At 43.0% G+C, this 18585-nt stretch overlaps 4 protein-coding genes across 4 annotated transcripts; 3 read left to right on the forward strand and 1 right to left on the reverse strand.

Moving 5' to 3' along the window:
- Positions 1–3307: 3307 nt before the first annotated feature.
- Positions 3308–7798, forward strand: MELLADRAFT_85394 (uncharacterized protein; the record flags this gene model as incomplete). Its single annotated transcript, XM_007408843.1, has 10 exons — positions 3308–3387; positions 3468–3953; positions 4057–4804; positions 4898–5122; positions 5197–6178; positions 6273–6680; positions 6763–6985; positions 7063–7188; positions 7249–7298; positions 7371–7798. 10 exons carry the CDS (start codon positions 3308–3310, stop codon positions 7796–7798), a joined length of 3756 nt encoding a protein of 1251 aa, XP_007408905.1.
- Positions 7799–9612: 1814 nt separating this feature from the next.
- Positions 9613–11984, forward strand: MELLADRAFT_62318 (uncharacterized protein; the record flags this gene model as incomplete). Its single annotated transcript, XM_007408844.1, has 6 exons — positions 9613–9768; positions 9863–10183; positions 10378–10755; positions 10843–10995; positions 11071–11553; positions 11640–11984. 6 exons carry the CDS (start codon positions 9613–9615, stop codon positions 11982–11984), a joined length of 1836 nt encoding a protein of 611 aa, XP_007408906.1.
- Positions 11985–12389: 405 nt separating this feature from the next.
- MELLADRAFT_105533 (uncharacterized protein) lies at positions 12390–13294 on the forward strand (the record flags this gene model as incomplete). The annotated part of the gene is made up of 4 exons (XM_007408845.1): positions 12390–12488; positions 12581–12970; positions 13024–13176; positions 13265–13294. 4 exons carry the CDS (start codon positions 12390–12392, stop codon positions 13292–13294), a joined length of 672 nt encoding a protein of 223 aa, XP_007408907.1.
- Positions 13295–14854: 1560 nt separating this feature from the next.
- MELLADRAFT_85397 (uncharacterized protein) lies at positions 14855–16037 on the reverse strand (the record flags this gene model as incomplete). Its single annotated transcript, XM_007409096.1, has 3 exons — positions 14855–15206; positions 15364–15526; positions 15590–16037. The coding sequence occupies 3 exons, from the start codon at positions 16035–16037 to the stop codon at positions 14855–14857; spliced, it is 963 nt and encodes a 320-aa protein (XP_007409158.1).
- Between the last annotated feature and the right edge of the window lie 2548 nt (positions 16038–18585).

Here is an 18585-nt window from a genome sequence, read left to right on the forward strand (position 1 = left end):
TCAATATCTCAATGTAAAAAGAATATCAATTTTGTTTCCGATGAAGATTATTTTTATAAAAAATATGTTTGATTTTGTATGAAACCATCATGTGCATTGATATATGACATGTTTAAAGTCAAAAGACCATGAAGTGCAAACTGATTTTCTTTCCTATCACGATCCAATTCACACAGGGAACAAAGATCCATCTTCCCGTTGGAGAACTGATCACATTTAATGCAGTTACTGAGTAAAATGCAGAAATATTGCAAAAATGATGCATTTGGACTCAGTAACTGCTTACATTCTTGTACTTTTGAAGCGAGCAATGATTTTCCTTTCTTGGTTTCAACTTATTGTTCTCACCAAAAGCTTGATATATATAAAACTTGATGAGGGTCACAGCCAAGAAAAATTGCAACCCGCTACTCCACTACCCAGATAGGTTAGACATGCCACCGACCTCATCCACTTGTGGAAGCCGTGAAGTACATCAAAGGTTTCAAAATGTACTTGGTATTGAAGAAAGACACGATTATCAACTAGACGGTGGTTATGATACCCAAGCGCTTTCTGATCTTCTTGACGTTCATCTCAACCTCAAATGCTTGCGCCTCCACGGGTACAATCTGAAAACTTTGACACCTGGAGAGACAGCCTTGCCAAAACTCAAATATATCAGCTTCCCAAAGTTTTTATGTCAAAATGTGTGGCAAGGCCATTGGTGACGCTCAAGTCATCTGAGTCAGCAAGACCATCAAGTGGCCTATATCCCTCTCATTGTTTCCACATACTGTAATACTATCCCTCATGCTCTCTAACGTAATAATAATATGTACCAGCCAGGCTCAATGACTCAAATCATGTCAAAGCATGTAATATCACTCTAGTTTACCATTTATCAGGGGTTTTCAAATTGAGATATCCTTCCTTGTAGCTATGAGTTTGAGATCGAGAAAAATTAATTCAATGAGATAGACCCCAAAATAGAAGTGAGAGAGAAATCATCAAGAATGGCAAAGAGAAGATAAACGATGATATTAGAAATTATGGATGGGAAATCTTTCACCTGGTTCATATTCACATTTACAAAAGAAAAATGATACCAAACAAAAAGTGATTATCAAGATAGGAAATCAAGTGTAAAGCTATTTGAAGTTTGTATCAAAAGATACAAAGAGAAGCCGATACTACAATAACACATATACAATCTTCAATCGATGAAATTCAAAAGATGAAGGACTTCGATGCGGAAAAAATGATCAGACGAAGGAAGAAGAACCACTTTGAAGTATAAAATCAAGCTCATAATCGGGTCTAAAGCTCTTTAGAAAAGACGTTGAAAAGCAATTGATAACTGAAAGCTTGCCTAGTCCGGTGAAAGAAGTTGAAAGAAATCAAAAAAGTTGATGATGGTATTAAGAGACATATATGTAAGTTCCAGCCTAGAATCAAAAGAAATTCAAACATTCGGATCAAATAGGGAAGAAAGAAACCATATGTGTAAAAGAGTTATTGAAACTTGTTTACTAGGATGCGAAACGACGAGTGATAGGCCAAGAGATCCAAATATGAAATCAAAAGACTGTTTAAAAACGTTCAAGGAGATGGAATTGTAGGATTTACCCACTGGCACCACTCTTCTATTTGTATGTATGCATCTAAATAGAAGAATAAAATTTAGCTCTTTAAGCTTGAAAACGGGAAATGATTTTACAATTTCAAAGTTCAATGTGCCAAGGTAAAAAGAAGATTCATACCCAAACAATGATAACCAAAGTTAAAAAGTAAAGTCAATCTCACAAAGCTTGATGAGAGTTTCAATCCAAATCACTTGAGCCTTTTGCTTTACGGGTAAATAAACCTCGGTCAACCTTTTGAGAATCGACCGTATATGCATAAGATGTTGACAAAGCTTTAACTAGCTTACTTACATAATTTTGCCCGCAAACTCCAAGTGAATTGGTGATGAATGCGAGCGAAGCTTCGGGCTACCATCCTCATAAGTATATAAACCTTGTTTGAAAGCTTTCTTCATCTTTTGTTTTTCTCTCTTCGGAGTTAAGGAAACCAAAGTTGAATAATAACTGGTATGTACTGAACTTACATATTTTGTATCTGAAATTCCTTTCTCTACTTTACAACTTGAGATCCAAATAAGTACATAGATTCTACATACGAAATTTCCATCAAGATTGAAAAGAAGTTGTTCAAAGGAAGATTGCCGAGAATAGATAGGGCGAGAATGCTGGAGAGAAGGTGTAGAAAGCGGAGCCAATTTCTTGAGTAAAGGAGCCGATGTCAGATTGCCTCCACAAAGATGCCGAGTACATAATATGTATGTAGCGATTTGACGGACTCAAACCGTAAAGGAATCTTTGAAGGAAAAGGAAAAGAGAAGTTCCGAATTTTCAATCCAGATGAGTGTGATCAAGTGAAGGATGATGTGGAGTGTATAGTTAAAGTGACATACAGGACGGGTAAAATGATTTTCGGTAAATCGATTGTACAGACAGAAATTTGGAATTTTCAATCAACACCTCACCTCTGATTCACTGACACTCTCACTCTGGTGCACACACACTCACACACTTTCACTTTCACTTTTGACTTTTACAACTTCTCAAGCAAATCTAATCAAATCCAATCAAATCGAACCACTCTGACTCAGCTTGATGGTCAAACAAAACTCACTCTACTCACAGCAAACACTTCAAACGATCATCATCATCAACTGGTAAAACTCAAATCATCAAAATGTCAAATGCTATGATTAGTAACTCAAATCCAATTCAATCTCATCATCATCATCATCTCAATCATAACAACAACAACAACAACAACAACAACAACAACAACAACCATCAAAATCAAAATCAACATCGAAATCAAAACCAAAACCAAAACCAAAGTCTAAACCAAAGTCAAACTCAGAATGCAAATCCAAATCCAAATCCACCTCTCATCACACTTCAATCTATACTAGCTCAACATGCTAATCAACCAAACTCAGCATTATCAGCTCTCATCTCAGAATTCAATCGAATCACAACTCAACTATCTATCTCTCAAACTCGTCTATCACAATACGAATCATCCATCACCTTAAACGAACAACAAGAACTCTTTAGATCGCGTAATAAAGCTCTAGATGAAAACAGACAAGTTTGGGCATTGGTGACGAAATCAAAATCAGAAGTTAAAGATTTAAAGGCCGAAAATAAAGAATTAAAACACAAGTTGGCCGATCTCGAATATCGTCTTAGTATAGTCTCTGGTCAACCTTCTGGTCGGGTCACTCCTCAAGCTCATCTCAACTCTAGTAATGAACCTGACACCCGAGCAACTCCAGATCGTCAAAAGTCTAATCATTCTCGACGTGAAGCTGATCTCAATGGAAACCGAGTCAAAGCCATCCTTCCATTATCTCCTCGTAGGCCATCTAAACAGTCTTCTTCTGAGCTTGCAATCGATCCACCTCACAGTCCTCTCAAGACTTCTTCTTCGAATCTATCAGATCCAAACTTGCCTATTAACTCTCTATCAAACTCAACTTCAACACCAGAAGATTCCACACCCAATCAGTCTAATCAAACCAGACCTGCCCCAAACCGTTTCACATCTTTTCCAAGTCAAACAGTTCCCGATTCTGGATCACCTGTTATCGTTCAAGATCATACCACCACGGTGCCATCTATAATCAGACGTCGAGCTTCTTCTGTTGATATGGGTCGAAAGCTTTCCCCACAAGCTCATTTCCCTCACCTTTCAATTTCAACTGCCTCGGTTTCTACACCGACTACTTTGGTCACCCACGCTAAAGAACAGCCTGGGAAAGTTCACCGATCTGATACATCTTCCTCGGTTGGCAGCCTGAACAATCACCCGGGGCAGTGTCACTACAACCCAGATTCGCCCGCCCTCAATTCTCCCTCTACCATCCATAGTGTTATTCCTCCCGAAGTGAGAGAGTACGTACACTCACTCATTCTCCTGCTCTTCAGATCCTCTTCATTGACCACCAGTCTTGATTTCCATTTCCATTTCCATTCCCTCTCTATTGCTCGTGTTTAGATACATGCTTGGCAACCAATTACCAATCAGCCCGCTTACCCCAACTCATTCGTCATCTTGCGACCCGATCGCTCCCACCGAGCCACCCACGTTTGCCGAAGCGACTCCTATGCCATCACATATCTCTTCAGCCTCATTCCCAACCTCTACCTTGTTGTCTTCTCAGGCCCTACAAGATTCTCACCAGTACGCATCCTCATCATCAGATCAACCCTTGGTCCACTCAAAAGCCATTCATCCCGAATTTGATTCATCCAATCAAGGCTTTGGTCCATCGTCTGGCGTGGCACACTCCGCTGCACCACCATATTCGCATCGGCCCACGAAAACCCCGACTAGTCCGCTTCTACCCCAACAAGCATCAATACCCAACCTTGGTGGAACGTCGGCCCCACCCACTGAAACTGTCTATGCTGCTCAACCTATGACCAAACGGAGAATGCTGACACCAACCTTTTTGCCATTCACGCATATCAAAGTAGCCAATTCACATATAAGGGCAAATGACAAAAGCAAGGAAGTCATCTCATTTTCAATCGCCATCAGTGTAGTCATCCCACCTACAAGTGATCCTGAAGGTAAAGGTGCGAAAGCAAGTTGGGTCGTAGAGAAACTTTATTCGGATGTCCTCTCCCTTGACCATATAGTCAAGTCGAAACATTCTAAAGTCCAGAACCGTAGTTTGGCTCAACTCCCCGATCGAGCTCTTTTCAAGGATCACGCACCCAGTAAGGTCGATGCCCGTAAGGTAAGTTATCCCGCCGGATCTGACTAGTTTTTTGCCAACCAGATCTCAACTCAATTCCCTCCTGCTCTTTCTCATCTCTTTATCTTTCAATAGGCTGTGCTACAGAAGTATCTTCAAAGCCTCTGTGCTGCTCAGCTAACTGAAAAGAGCGATGTATGCGAGTTCTTCAACTCAAATATCGTTGTTAGTGAGCGAAATTCGACATCGACCCGTCCAGGCTTCATGCAAGGCTATCTTACGAAGAAGGGTAGGAACTTTGGTGGATGGCAGACTAGGTTTTATGTCTTGGAAGGTCCTATCTTGGAATACTTTGACACGGTGCGTTGTACTTATCTTATTGTCCCAAATCTAGTATGCTGTCTAATAGGTTCTTGTGATTGTCCTTCACACAGCGTGGTGGTAATCGCTTAGGTCATATCGTCATTACCGGAGCTCAAATTGGTCGTCAGCAGCAAAGATCACAAGAAACTACTGACGACTCATATCGTCATGCGTTCCTGATACGGATGCATAAACGAGAGAAGGAAGGCGAAATTGATCACATCTTGTGTGCAGAAAGTGATGAAGAACGTGATGCATGGGTAGAGGCCTTGACATGCTATGTAACCGGACGCTACATCTCTGCCGATCAACCCACTGCTCCTTCCACATCCACGCATATGAACGACATTCCCCGAGGAGATAGTTCGGGTAATGTACACCAGACCGATACTGGCTCTTCTAAGAGACAAACATCTTTGGATACCACCGTTAGAGCTGAATCATCACATCCACATAATTCACATCATCACTCGTCTTCTTCAACTGATCATCGTCCGGACGCCCGAGGCCGTCGAACAAATTCTCATTCAAAAGTCGAGTCTATGGGTCATATGTCTTCGGCATCTGATGGGGTGATTGGTCGTGGCCCAGCTCCTGCAGTTATCGAAGAGCACGCCTTGACCGCTGATGTATCTATTCCTAGCGTCGAACAGACATCAAAGAATGATTCTTACGATGGTCATCGTTCTATGAATGCTAATGTGGATTCCAAAGATAGACATCGACCCCCTACTTTAGATTCGCGTCATTCCACTTATCACCATCCATCGAATCCTCCTGGACCTACAACGCCTCGACCAGTATTGAATCCCCGACTCAATCAATCTCACTCACATTCTTCTCCACAGCAGGAGCAAGCCGCTTCTGATGCCGATTCAATTGTCACTTCAGCTGAAAGACCCCCTACCCCTGAATCTCAACAACGTCCTAAAATCTCCGGACCTATGAATGGTGCTCCGATCACCGGTGGTTATCGCATCAAACCACCCGAAGAGAAAAAGGCCAAGTTCCGGTCTGCATTTTGGGGCTTCACTGGTAGGAATGGTGTGACTGGTAAGCTCTTGCTCACCAAAAACAGTAACATCTTGGTCCTGATTTAGACGTGCTGATCATCTTTTATCCCTTGCAACGATCTCATGAAATTTAGATCGAAAAGATTCACGAGAGCTGCATAATTCTGTCGGATCCAATCAGGGTACTCTATTCGCACCAGCACCTCGCCCCGTGTTTGGTGTTTCCTTACAAGAAGCTGTTTCTGTGGCTCGTGTTCATGAGGGATTGGATCTTCCTGCTGTAGTATTCCGGTGTGTTGAATTCTTAGAGGCGAAGGGAGCGATTGAGGAAGAAGGCATTTACAGGCTTAGTGGTAGCTCAGTTCACATCAAGGCATTCAAAGAGCGCTTCAATACTGAAGGAGATTACAATTTACTCGAATCTTCCAAGACTGAGTTCCATGATGTACATGCTGTAGCAGGATTATTGAAACAATTCTTGAGAGAGTTGGTTTCTCCAATTCTCACTAGAGACCTTCATCCTGAATTCCTTAAAGTTATTGGTGAGTTTGATTTTCTGCTTTAGGTCTTTTGTGCTACAGACTTTTACTCATGAGATCTCATATTGTCTTCCAATACTTTTAGATCTAACCCAAAGAAGTGACAAAGTAAACGAACTTGGTCGTCTGTGCGCTGAGTTACCCTTACCGAACTACACCTTGCTTCGATTTCTATCTGCGCACTTGATCCATATCGTTCAAAATGAAAAGGTCAACAAGATGAGTATGCGTAATGTAGGAATCGTCTTTAGTCCTACTTTGGGCATGCCTGCACCACTGTTTGCTTTACTCTTAAAGGAATTTGACTTGTGAGTCCATCCGTTGACCTTTACTAATGATTTTGTGAGATTGTTAAAAAAGTATTTTTGATTGTCGTCATCTTTAGAGTCTTTAATATCGAGGGCGATAACCGAGCACCTATACGCCTTCCAGGAACTACTGAGCAGCCCTCACTTCCATTGGCTACTGATACGTCCATTAAAAACAAGCGTATGAGTCGCAATTCCATGCTGTGAGTAGTTCTTGTAGTATGTCCACTACCCCTGCGCCTGACATGGATTCCTTTGAACAGCTATTCGGCCACTGGTGCAGATGTTTTGATGGAGCATACAAAACTACCAAGTCTGTCTTTCAGCTCTTGACTCTCCCATCACTCGCACAAATTACTGATCGTTGTTACACTTTGATCATCAGGAGACAAAGCAGCATTGGAAGAAGAGTCCGACTCGGAGGTTGATTATGATTCAGCATCTGATCCAGATGAAGACAGTTCAGCGCCATCAAAACCAACAGAATCTGCAACAAAACGACAAGCTCAAAATCATAATAATGAGACACAAAGACATCAACCCCATTCACGACATCTACCAAATTCACCTCAAAATACACCTGATTCAAATCCCTTGAGACGTAGAGCATCGGCTGAAGGTTTATCATTACGTGGACAGAGTCCAGATCCAAATCAAATCATTCCATCTCCTACACCATCTCCTAATCATCTTCAACAACATCATCGTTTACCTAACATTAGAGCACATGTATCTGGACATCATGCATTGGGTGTCTCTCGTAGTCCTACAGCACGTTCTAAATCACCTAGACCAAAGACAGCTGGAGCTTAAAAATTGAATCAATCGAATGGAAGGAACTTTTGTTCAAACTTTGGATTTCCTTTATCTCTTCTTTTTATTCTACATTTTTTTATTTTCTCGAGAAAAGAAAATAGTCAAATCTCCTCTCTCTCTCTCTCTAGGTTATCATTTATTCATTTTTTTTGGTTTTGTTCAAATTCTAAATCTGGGTAGCATTTTTTTCTTCTATCTCCTCTATCTACATATCTCTCTCGCCCTGTTCTCAATAAATTTTGAGGATAAGTAGTTTCTTTCTTCTTTTTTTCTTTCATTCAAGCATTATGGTGTGATTTGGCTTTTTTTTCTGGATTGTTTAGATTTTTTTCCTTCTTCGTCTCAGGAGGAGGATCATCTCAGTTTCTTTTCTGATTGTGAAGTAGTCGTTCATCATATAGTTATTTTTCTTATTTTCTTTTATCATTTATCTTCAATTTTCTTTTATTTTGGAATGTTTGGATTATTTATGGGTATGTGTGTGTGTGTGTGTGTTTGTCTTTATGATCTTATGTGTGTTTCTCTTTTACATTTACATGTTTTTTTTTCTTTTCGCTTTCGGTGTGTAAAAACTTTTTCTTTCTTCTTTTGTGTATGCGTGTGTATGTTTTTCTTCTTCTCTCTCTTCTGTCCATAGACTTAAACAATAAAATGGAAAGAAATAGAGATTTTCTTTTTTTTTACTTCCCAATTTTTGAATTTTTGAATTATCTTTTTCCTTTTCTTTTTTTTCTTCCGTTTTTTTTATTTAGTACATATATATATATATATATCTACATATATTTCTTTTATCAACCCATTTTTATACTTTGGTTTATGGGATTCATAAAATCAAAGATTATTTTCATTTTCTCTTTGGCCGATTTTTTTTCTTACTAGAGAGACTTCAAGATTAGAGAGACCGGGAGAGAGAGAGAGAGAGAAAGTGATTGAAAGATTGAAAGATCAAAGGGTACATTAAAGGAAAGATTTGAGTAGTAGGTTTGTCAATTGCCCTGTTTTTTATGGTCATGAATCGGGTTGTGTTGGAAGCTCATTGTACATCTTCATTGATGGATGGCATATAATTTGAGCCTTTCAGATCTGAACTCGTTCCGTTAATCCACAATGTGAGATTTTCCCTTTTACCACTAAAGAGGAGTGCGCGGAGTGCGTCTAATTGTTAGTTTAGTGACCGGCCTTGCTGGTTTCTTCTGTACTTTTGAGTCAGACCCCTTGAGACCATCCTACGTTATTTTTTTAGCAGTCTTCAACATCTATAATCTCAGTCCTGTGAGTTGACGGTCGGGTCCCAATGTCTTGTGCCAAAATACAATTCCCTATTACAATGTGGTCCCCATTTTAACTTTTGTTTTAGCTTTTCTTCTTTGCGCCTTTTTTTCTGGAACTTCGCGTATTTAATTGGCTTATCTCTCGAGAGCATCGGAGCCTCCCCGAGGCAAGGGGAGCACGTCAGGATCCGGGTTTGGTTGCTGAGAATATGAGACTGAGAATTTCGAGAGAATTTGAGAATACAGGCCCTCTGTATTAGCATATCCAATAGCATATTGACAAAAGTCCAAAACCCTACCTTATGTTAGTTCTACCATATTCCCGGCCTGTCACACCTCCACACCTGGCCCTCCAGTTCTCCTCATACCTCTTTCCATCTTCAATTCCATACTGTTTCACCACGCCCAAAAGGGACATCACGAAAATTTTCACTCAACAAAGACATTCAGTACAATGATCCCAAACCCCTGGCGACAATGTGGAAGCGCCTGCCATAAACATTCACCGTTTCGATCACCATTTCGATCACATTTTCAATCATGGTTGTCGCTACTCTTGTCCACGAGCATTACCGGTTCATCAACCCAGGTTACTTGCCCGAGCCGCATAAAGGTGGCCTAGTTGGCATACTTTGCCCTGAATGTTCGACGGCTCTCCGTTACTTTGCCGCCAGAGAGGACTCTTGGACAATCTATGTAAGAAGTCGTAACCCATCATTTCGAACCGTATTAATAAGTACTGATAGTATATTTATCGTCCTCTTACTGGATTTTCAATTTGTTCATTTAGTGTCCACAACGTCCCAGGAATGAACATAACTGGCGAACGTGGCGGTGTGATCAATTCAACCACGAACGCGCTCTGATCAACGCAGGAGCCCCCCTTCCCATCATTTCATCCGAAAAAGACTGGGGCCCAAGGATATCACCTTTTGGTGTCGTTCTTGGACCCAAACCAACTGTGACAACCACACGAGCAAAGACCCGCCGGGCAACCAATCAGCTTGCTGAACTGCTCAACCCGATAGAGGCCAAAGCCCACCCTTTCTTAGGTCGACCTCAACCCGTCCCCCAACTCGAAACACCTCAGCTCGAGTCTCTTGCAGGCCCCGTACGTGAGGGTGTGAAGTACCCTTGTCAGCGACCCTCCCGAGGGCCCGTCGCACGTAATCATCGTACGACTGGCAACAAGGGATGTCCTCACCAGTACTGTCAATCGGCAAGTTTCTCGCATTTCCACCTGATCCCAATCACGCACTTCTTGCAGAGGCATTAACCTTGATTTCGCATATAACTTGTTTTTAGTGTTGCATTCAATATGGTTTGGGCCCTTGTTCAAAGCATACTCGACCCGCTGGCCAACGGCGCGTCCACAACCTCCATGATCAACCGCCTCCAGCACGTCTGCCTTCTCAACTGGTGGTGGTACCCGCGAGCGCAAGCACCAGCACCTCCTCTGCAGCTACTACATGTACTCAACCAACCCCTGACGTCGCACGACCACGGCCCGGTGGCCGCATTCATCAATGGGCCCAATCACCTGGATCACTTGGACACATCCTGGGTTTGCGAACGGTGATGAACATCCATAACGACCGCCGCGAGCGATATGAAACTGCCGAACGTCAGATAGCCAACAAGTATGATGAGGCCAAAGTAGTCACAATCCTACTATGGCTCAATGTGGGTTACCATTCAAATTAACTACTCTGTCTTTCACCACTAACCGCCTCAACTGTCTTTCACCACTAACCGCCTCAACACAAGCAGGGAGACCAACCCAAGGTCATTTCTGCGCATTTTGACCAATGGCCGAAGGCCAAGCTCGAAGAATCAACACTGCTCATGCAAGCTTGCACGCAGAGCCTGGGACCTACTTGGAATCGAGCGCTGTGTTTCTGGGACGACAAGATCGACTCATGGGTAAGGACTTTGCTCAGTATTTCTTGTACAACGCAATGGCATTTCCATAGCTGATTATTTTTCTGTTGCTGTCAGCATGAGACGATGGTGACATTCCCTCACAGGTACCCCAAAGATGTGAAAGTTGTCGTAGTACGGTCGCCACACGTGGATCCTGGGTCCCCCGGCTTGCCACAACCCAAGGCCCGCAAATTAATTCCCACCCCTGCGCTCGCCAACTCGCCGGAAACCTCCCAACCAAAAGACACCTTAGTACGAGGCCGCTCTCCTTCGCGTCCTGCAAGAACCAGCCCTCCTCCTGAATCAGATTCCGATGATGAAGTGACGGTGGTGAGATCATATTTGACAGATCGTGCCGATGCTAATAAACGGGCCAGCACAGCAGACCCCGAAAATTCCGACGATTCCGACGAAATCGAGGTGGTGAAGAGCAACTTTGTCACTACGGCAGGGGCCCGCTCAGTCAAACGCGAGACCTCTGAAGACCTACCTATATTCGACCCTACCGATGAATCACCTCTTGTTCTGGAAGGTGAAGGTGAAGGTGACCGCGACACTGTGAGTAAATGACAAACGCTCGTGTTTCTGTCCGGTTGACATAAGAGTTGACATAAGTATGTAATCGTATATCATTATGATCTTAGGTATCAGGCACGACTACTTCGACTTGTACTTCTACTTCGAGAGAATTGAAGCGAAAGTGGCCTGGGAAGCCAGCCATGGTGCTTGTTTCCACGCTGCTTGCGTGGTACAAGCAATGTGAGACTCGACCACCACTACAGGCATGGAAGGACGTGTGGGGCGAGGAATGGGGTTTGGCGGTTTCGACTGTGTATAGGTACAGGGCGTGGATCACCAAGGTCGATTACGACCGTTTTTACGGTCATTACCGCAAGTATCCCCGTGCCACTGTGGATGAAGCCCGAGTGATGTATAAGAAGGAGTTTCAAGCTATCGTAAACGGGAGGGACGCTTCAACGAAAGAATAGAAAAACAAAGGGATTTCATTTCATGAATTATGTATTTCATTTTTGAAAAGGCTTTGATCTTCAATGCCTTAACCGTTAGTCTAGATCTAGACAAGTTGCTGAAACAAGTTGTAGTTGTGAAATCACGATAACAACACTTTCCTTGGTTTTGCATGATTGACGTGAAAACCCCGTTTTTAGAGACCCTTTCCCAATTGCATACGCTACGCAACATTGTCGAACGTTCTTGATTGGAAACAATACCGACCGATGGGTGGACCCTTCTCAATTGCCCTAACCCTGCTGCCAGATGTACACTCTCTTTGGGAGGTTTCCGACCCAAGAGATACAGTCATTCCTTCCAGCTAGAGACGCTGGAAGCTATGATTGAAAAAAGGCGGATGATATAAAGATATCACCCACCCAATGCCCCCCAAGGCTCGACCACCATCAGCATCCGTTGCAGACAACAGCATGACCCCACTTACTGCGAAGATCTCAGCGATTATTACCGCGACCAGCGATGTACGGCAAACTTTGTATCCAATCTCTTTATCCTGAATACTACCACGATATACAGGAAGTTCTGACCTATTACTATTACGAACGCTTCCTAGGCCATGTTTTTGCGCCTCCGCTTGCCCGACGGTGGTGCTGCCTGGCACCAGACCGAAACCGAGTTGATCTTGAAAGATCAACGAGGCCAACCCTTGGTCTGCAACCTCACAGCCTATGGCCTGCTCATGGCGGACGACGTGCTCACACGAGATTACACGTACCACATCCATGGTCCGGTAGGTGTAGATCCCGATAGCGGAGCCTTCATCAAACACAGCTACATCACGCAGAGTTTGGTGGCCACCGTCAAGCCTCAAGAAGCCCATATAGCGGGGAAAGCCTGGATCTCTTCAACCGGCAAGGTTATTCAAGTTGCTTGGGATAATGTCAGTGAAGAAGGTGAATGGCACCTTACTGTTCAAGCAGAACATGAAATATTTGACCCGGAAGTAAGCTACTCAACCGACTCTTTCAAAACCTGATACTGACTACTTCTCTTTAGAAGAGAACCACTTTACATTTCGCAATAACTTATTGCTTTGGACACTTTTCTCCTGAGTTGTCCGAGATGGACAACATCCAAGTGAACACCGTGATGCGCTTCGAAGGGTTGGTAACGTCCAAACACCCGGAGTCTAATGAACTCATTGTTCAAGTGCGTGTTTTGATTGTCTACTGCCATTATAACGCCATTTTTCTCACGTTATTTTGAGTTGTTTTGGTGAATCATTATATTTCTTCAGGTTCTCAGTCATGGTTTCGTCGTGGTCTAAGGTTGTCTTGTCTAATCGCGTGTGATTCGATGATTTTTGATCAATGTCATCGTTGTACCTTCTCACATTACGTTCGTTTCAATCAAGTGCTGCAATGGGATCATAACATGCTCTTGTTTTGTGACCAGTCTTGGTCTTGGCCCCATGATTGAAAAGGGAATCAAAGAAAACATTCATTTCTTTGAACATACCCCGGAGTTTTTTCAGATGAGTTGCGTGTTTGTTTCTTACAAAAATCAAGACTAATCAACTTAAAAGCAAAAAATCGAAAAGCTTCGTGTATTCGTGTATGTAATGTCAAAGCTACAAACTAATTATTTTAGTTCTTAAAATAAGTATGAAATCCCGATGATCACCAACAAAAACCATAACAAACAGCCCTTGCCCAACCACACACTCACACACTACACACTCTAAAAAAAACCGTTACCCATGAATTCCATGTTTTTGCGCTTGCTCAATTTTTTTGAAAGCCAAACATTCCTTAAATGCACCATCTGTTCCAAAAAGAAGTTGTACCTAAGGGAATGCATGCTGCGGCACATAGAAGCGAACCCACCGTACCAAATATTGGTGAGTTCTGCAGCTGATGCATTGAACACCCACTTACCATTTTCTTGTATATCTGGGAACAGCTTTGGGTCCGTGAAAAGTTTACAAAATTCGTCACTTTCCGCATGAGACCGGTGGTGGAAAGGGTCGACTGGTATGACTTTGCCTTGGAATCTGGTTGTGTCGCCATTACCGTGGTAGATGTGTTCCGTGAGGCGACAAGCGTTGTCGTAAAAAACTACTTCCGGGATGCCTTGAGGAAAAGTCTCTTCCAAAAAACACTGATACCACGTCAAAACTGTTTCAATAACAACAATAACAAACAGAAGAAGCGGTGTATAGTGTTTATTCAACTCACCTTGACGGCACTCACAGATTCAGAGTGGTAGAATGTCTTTCTTGCCAAGATTATACCACAACAGCCCACTACAAGTTGATCGTTGTGTGTACGGCACCTTGATACCACCAGTTTGGTATGAGCTTGCAATTCACCACCATCACGGGCGCCCTCGTGGGCACGGTTGGACTCGTCAGCTTCCCGTAAGGCCTTGATATCATTGATCTCTCCTGTTTCGGCGTCCATGTGCACGGTCGGATCAGATGGAAGATTGCTCCCAGGTCGATTAAGGATGGCAGTGAGTGAGAAATTGGTTTTGACACGTTCTGTGAACCTAGCCCACGCCTCTATGTGGGCATTCAGGTCACACGTTTTTGATTCGGGGATAGCGTTTCTTTGGCAAGGTTGTACATGACAGCGGTTCCCCAACAGCGAGTGATGCAAAGCACAGAATCGGTCGTTGATTTTCTCCAAGGGATTGGTGCAAGGTCCTTCAGGCCGTGGTTGTCCGGATTCTCTAGTGATTTCCTCAAGTTGCTCTGAGGATGCACTGCAACGCCAGTGTCCGATGGTCAACCCATTGGTCACCACCGCGCGAATTCCTGAAAGGCATTGGATGTTAGTTTGTTAGATAGTACAGACACGGTGCTGCATCCAAAGAAATATGAATGTTATGTACCGTAAAACACTTCTTTGCCCGTCTCGGGATCCACCCCACCCGATTTTACGCGCACACAGCTGCTGCAATAGTGATCGCGGAAGCTGGTGCCTTCAACGTCCAGCCGCTCCAGATGGGAGCGGATAGCGTCGTCGAAACGAAGGTCGTCCGTTCCTGTCGCAGGAAGTAGCACTTGGTTTCCCCTGCAATCTTCGTGGGCCAGCAGGTCACAGAGTTCAAGACCGTCTAGACACACACGTTCTGACATAGTCGGCGTACACGTCTGTGCTGAGTCGAACTGAGGTACACGAGAATCTTCAACGTATATTTCGTTGTACCAGTTCGTAAGGTTGAAGTGCGAGATGCTAGGTTCAAGCGTAATTGATAGACGTAATTGATAGAAATAGAACATTATGAGGAGAGAATATCAGTATCAGCAAAGTGTGCGCAGAGCCATAAGAGTGAATAATCGATCAAAAGGTGATAAGAATCAATACAGAGACATTGGAACCGTGCACTTACTGAGCTAGCATTTGTATAACGCGGAAAAGGTGGCCCAAACGATTTGTGAGGTAATAGTGACAATGGACATGGAGTATGTTGACGTCACGTCCCTGGTTCAAAGTATAATAGTGTCGAGTTTTAGCGGTTGTGTAGTAACTAGGCCGATACGTTGCTCCACATCCTATTGATTGAGTCATTAAGTTACAATTTTTCCAATAACAATCGAACACTTTAGTAGCCTCACCTGGGCAATCGAGTATGACTGTCTGAACTGGGTGCACACCATCGGTGTCGAAAAGGTACCCGTTCAGGCGGGTATGAACGTGTAGGTTGCGTGAAGCTGGGCAAACAAGACATTGGGATACCGGTGGTCGTATAAATTTTTCAGGGAGCTTGAACTGGAGGCCAAACGTGCGTATGGCGCTTTTTGGATCGAACGGTGCCAAAGGTAACAACGGAAAGACTAGAGTCCATAAATCATTCATGAGGTGCTCAGGAACCTGGGTGGAAAGGGCTGTTGTGAGGAAGGGTAGCACCGTGGGTCGGTGGGCTGTTAGACTGATGGCTTGTCCAGCAACATGGTTGACCTCGGACGCCAAGGTGAAGAACTGTACGAAATCAGTGACTGTGAGGGTGGCGATTAGATGAGGACTGGTTTCCGACATCTGACCTATAAAGTCGATGAGTAGCATAGTGCAAATGGGAGTGAGCGATGTCGTTTTGGTGAGGTAGGTGCAATCGATCGGTGAAGTTGAGGTGAGGTGATCACATCGGAGGGCGGGTTGGTTGATTTGTCACAGACGTGATTTTGTGAGCAAGGAATCACACGTGTGTAGCACACGTGTGAAGCAGAGTACGTGGCCAAAAGCCATACGGTATGTCGGTATGTCCAAAAGTGGAACGAGGGGCGTATAAGCCCATACAGCCCATACACTCATGGCTTATGGCGGGTCATTCTCAAATTCTCGGATTCTCAGAGAATTCTCAGGGGGCCCCCGGATCCTGTAGTCTACCGGAGGCAAGGTGGAAAGTGCGGAAAGTGCAGAAACCGCGGAAAATACAGTGTAGATACAGGGCTACTCTGGAAGCCCTGTATAGAGCACAATTGTTTCAGAATCCGAAAGCAGCCAATGTGGCTGTTTTAAACACACATATCATTATCAAGCAAAAGATGTCAAGGCGTACTTCTCAAAAAACGAGAACGGATTTCCAGCACGGCTCACCAGCTGTTCACCAATCATCGGCATCCGAACAACGAGCTAGATCATATATATAGTGCTATCAGGAAGCAAGTGATACAATAAGATATGTATTACAATTTTTGGTATGGATCCGGATCCGAGTAGATAAGATCGATGGGTACAAGTAAGGACCCAGGAGTCATAAAGATCAGATTTGGAATTAAAAAAATGACAGAGGATGTTCTTTGAGAATTTATCACAGAATAAACACAATCTTTCAGTTATACTACTCAAGTAGAACTAGTGATTTTAATTAAAGAAAAGAACATTGTTTTCCAAAGAAAAACACTGACTTGATATTGTTCAAGTTTACTAAGAGTAATAATACAAACTCTAAAAGGAGCAAGAAGTTGATCATGGTGTTGTAGATCATATGGAGTCGAAATCTTAAGTGCGAAACGTTCTATTTTAAAAAATGAGTTGGTCGATAAGGAACAAATTTTTGCGTCTTTCAACATCGATCTCACATCCTACCAGTGTTTGACTTTGACCCAAATGTTGAAGATATAACACTAATTTATTGGTGAGCTTGATCCTGTTTCCCTTACCAGATGTGATTGACAAAGTGGGATGAATATGAAGGACATTCACAGAGCATGGAGTAGCAAATCAAATCGCTCAATCATGCCAAGATGTTGATATGTAATAATTCATAATTCAAAAAGGTGAGTTTCAATCAACGTTTTTAAGAATTTATTGATGATTGACTAGTGGGGAGTTGGTAGGCCTTGTTTCTCCTCATGCCCTGCCTCTTTCAATCATGTTGATTCACCTATTCGCCTTGTCAGATGATGTAGTAACATGTGCAAAGGCTAGCTTCCCAAATCGGACAATGCTCGTTGAGAGCAGCCTGTATAGGTCTGTATAAATTCCGCACTTTCCATATCCGCGCTTCGCGCAGGCTCCAATTCTTTGGATTACTCTTGTACGCTATGGGGGCGCCATCAATTCAAAACCCGCGTGCATCACAAGAATTGTACTCAAAGTTTAATTATACACGTGATGAGTGAGAATGATTGCCTAGGTAAATACGTCTTTCATCTTGGCAGGGTCACTTTGCACTTCCATGGGAAAAGCAATCAAGCCTTGTTTTTCATAGCAAAAAACATCATCAGAACCTTTTACATCAATAATCACTGACCTCATCTCTTGTTAAGGGTTAGTCAACTCTTTGTATAAGTAGGTAGGAAGAATGGTAATGAGTTGTAGATCTGAGTGAAGAATGTATCTTGGAGCTCACATCACCAATCCAATCTTGCCTTGCCTTGCCAGTGAATTGTCACCAAAGCTCTCAAGTTCTTGGAGTCAAGGCCAGAGTTTGAATAACAGGTATTTCTGGGGAAGAGCTGTGCTCAGTTTTTGACGCTTGGCTCAAATTTAGCTGCCTGTGGATGTTTTCACTAAAATTTTAAATCAGACACCCCTGGGGAAAGTCTCTTGGCATCAACATGAATTCTCCAGTACTGTTTGAAACATTCACTCCTCATTTGCTTCTCATCATAGTGTAGTAATCCTCATCTGGATTACTTAAGTAAAATCTGAATTGTGAGAAGAGTAAAAGTAGATTCATGGAATTCAAGAGCTTCACATATGGGGGTTGAGAGTGGTGAGCTTGCCACACCTCTAACACAGTGACAGGTGGCCAGTACATTGTACCCCGTTTGTTATATGCAATATCTTGATATAAGCATGTCAACTGTGGAGAAATATGATGTGCTAACATTCAGCAATGAATAATTGTGAAGTAAGCATAATTCAACTTTGGCTACCTTTTTATCTTGAATCATACATCAGGTGAGAATTAACTGCAGATGAACAGATATGAGAGGTAATCTTGCTGATTGGGGTCATGTCCCGTCCCATCAGAACACAGTGGTACTGCTCATCAGTTGGCCTTATTACACCAAAAATCCCCACAAAAGCATATTCTCTCTCTCCTGGGAAATATGCTTAACTACATGGGAAAATTCTCAACATAAAGGTATATTCAGGGCTGGTT

Source organism: Melampsora larici-populina (assembly GCF_000204055.1).
Source record: "Melampsora larici-populina 98AG31 unplaced genomic scaffold MELLAscaffold_14, whole genome shotgun sequence".
Lineage (NCBI taxonomy): Eukaryota > Fungi > Basidiomycota > Pucciniomycetes > Pucciniales > Melampsoraceae > Melampsora > Melampsora laricis-populina.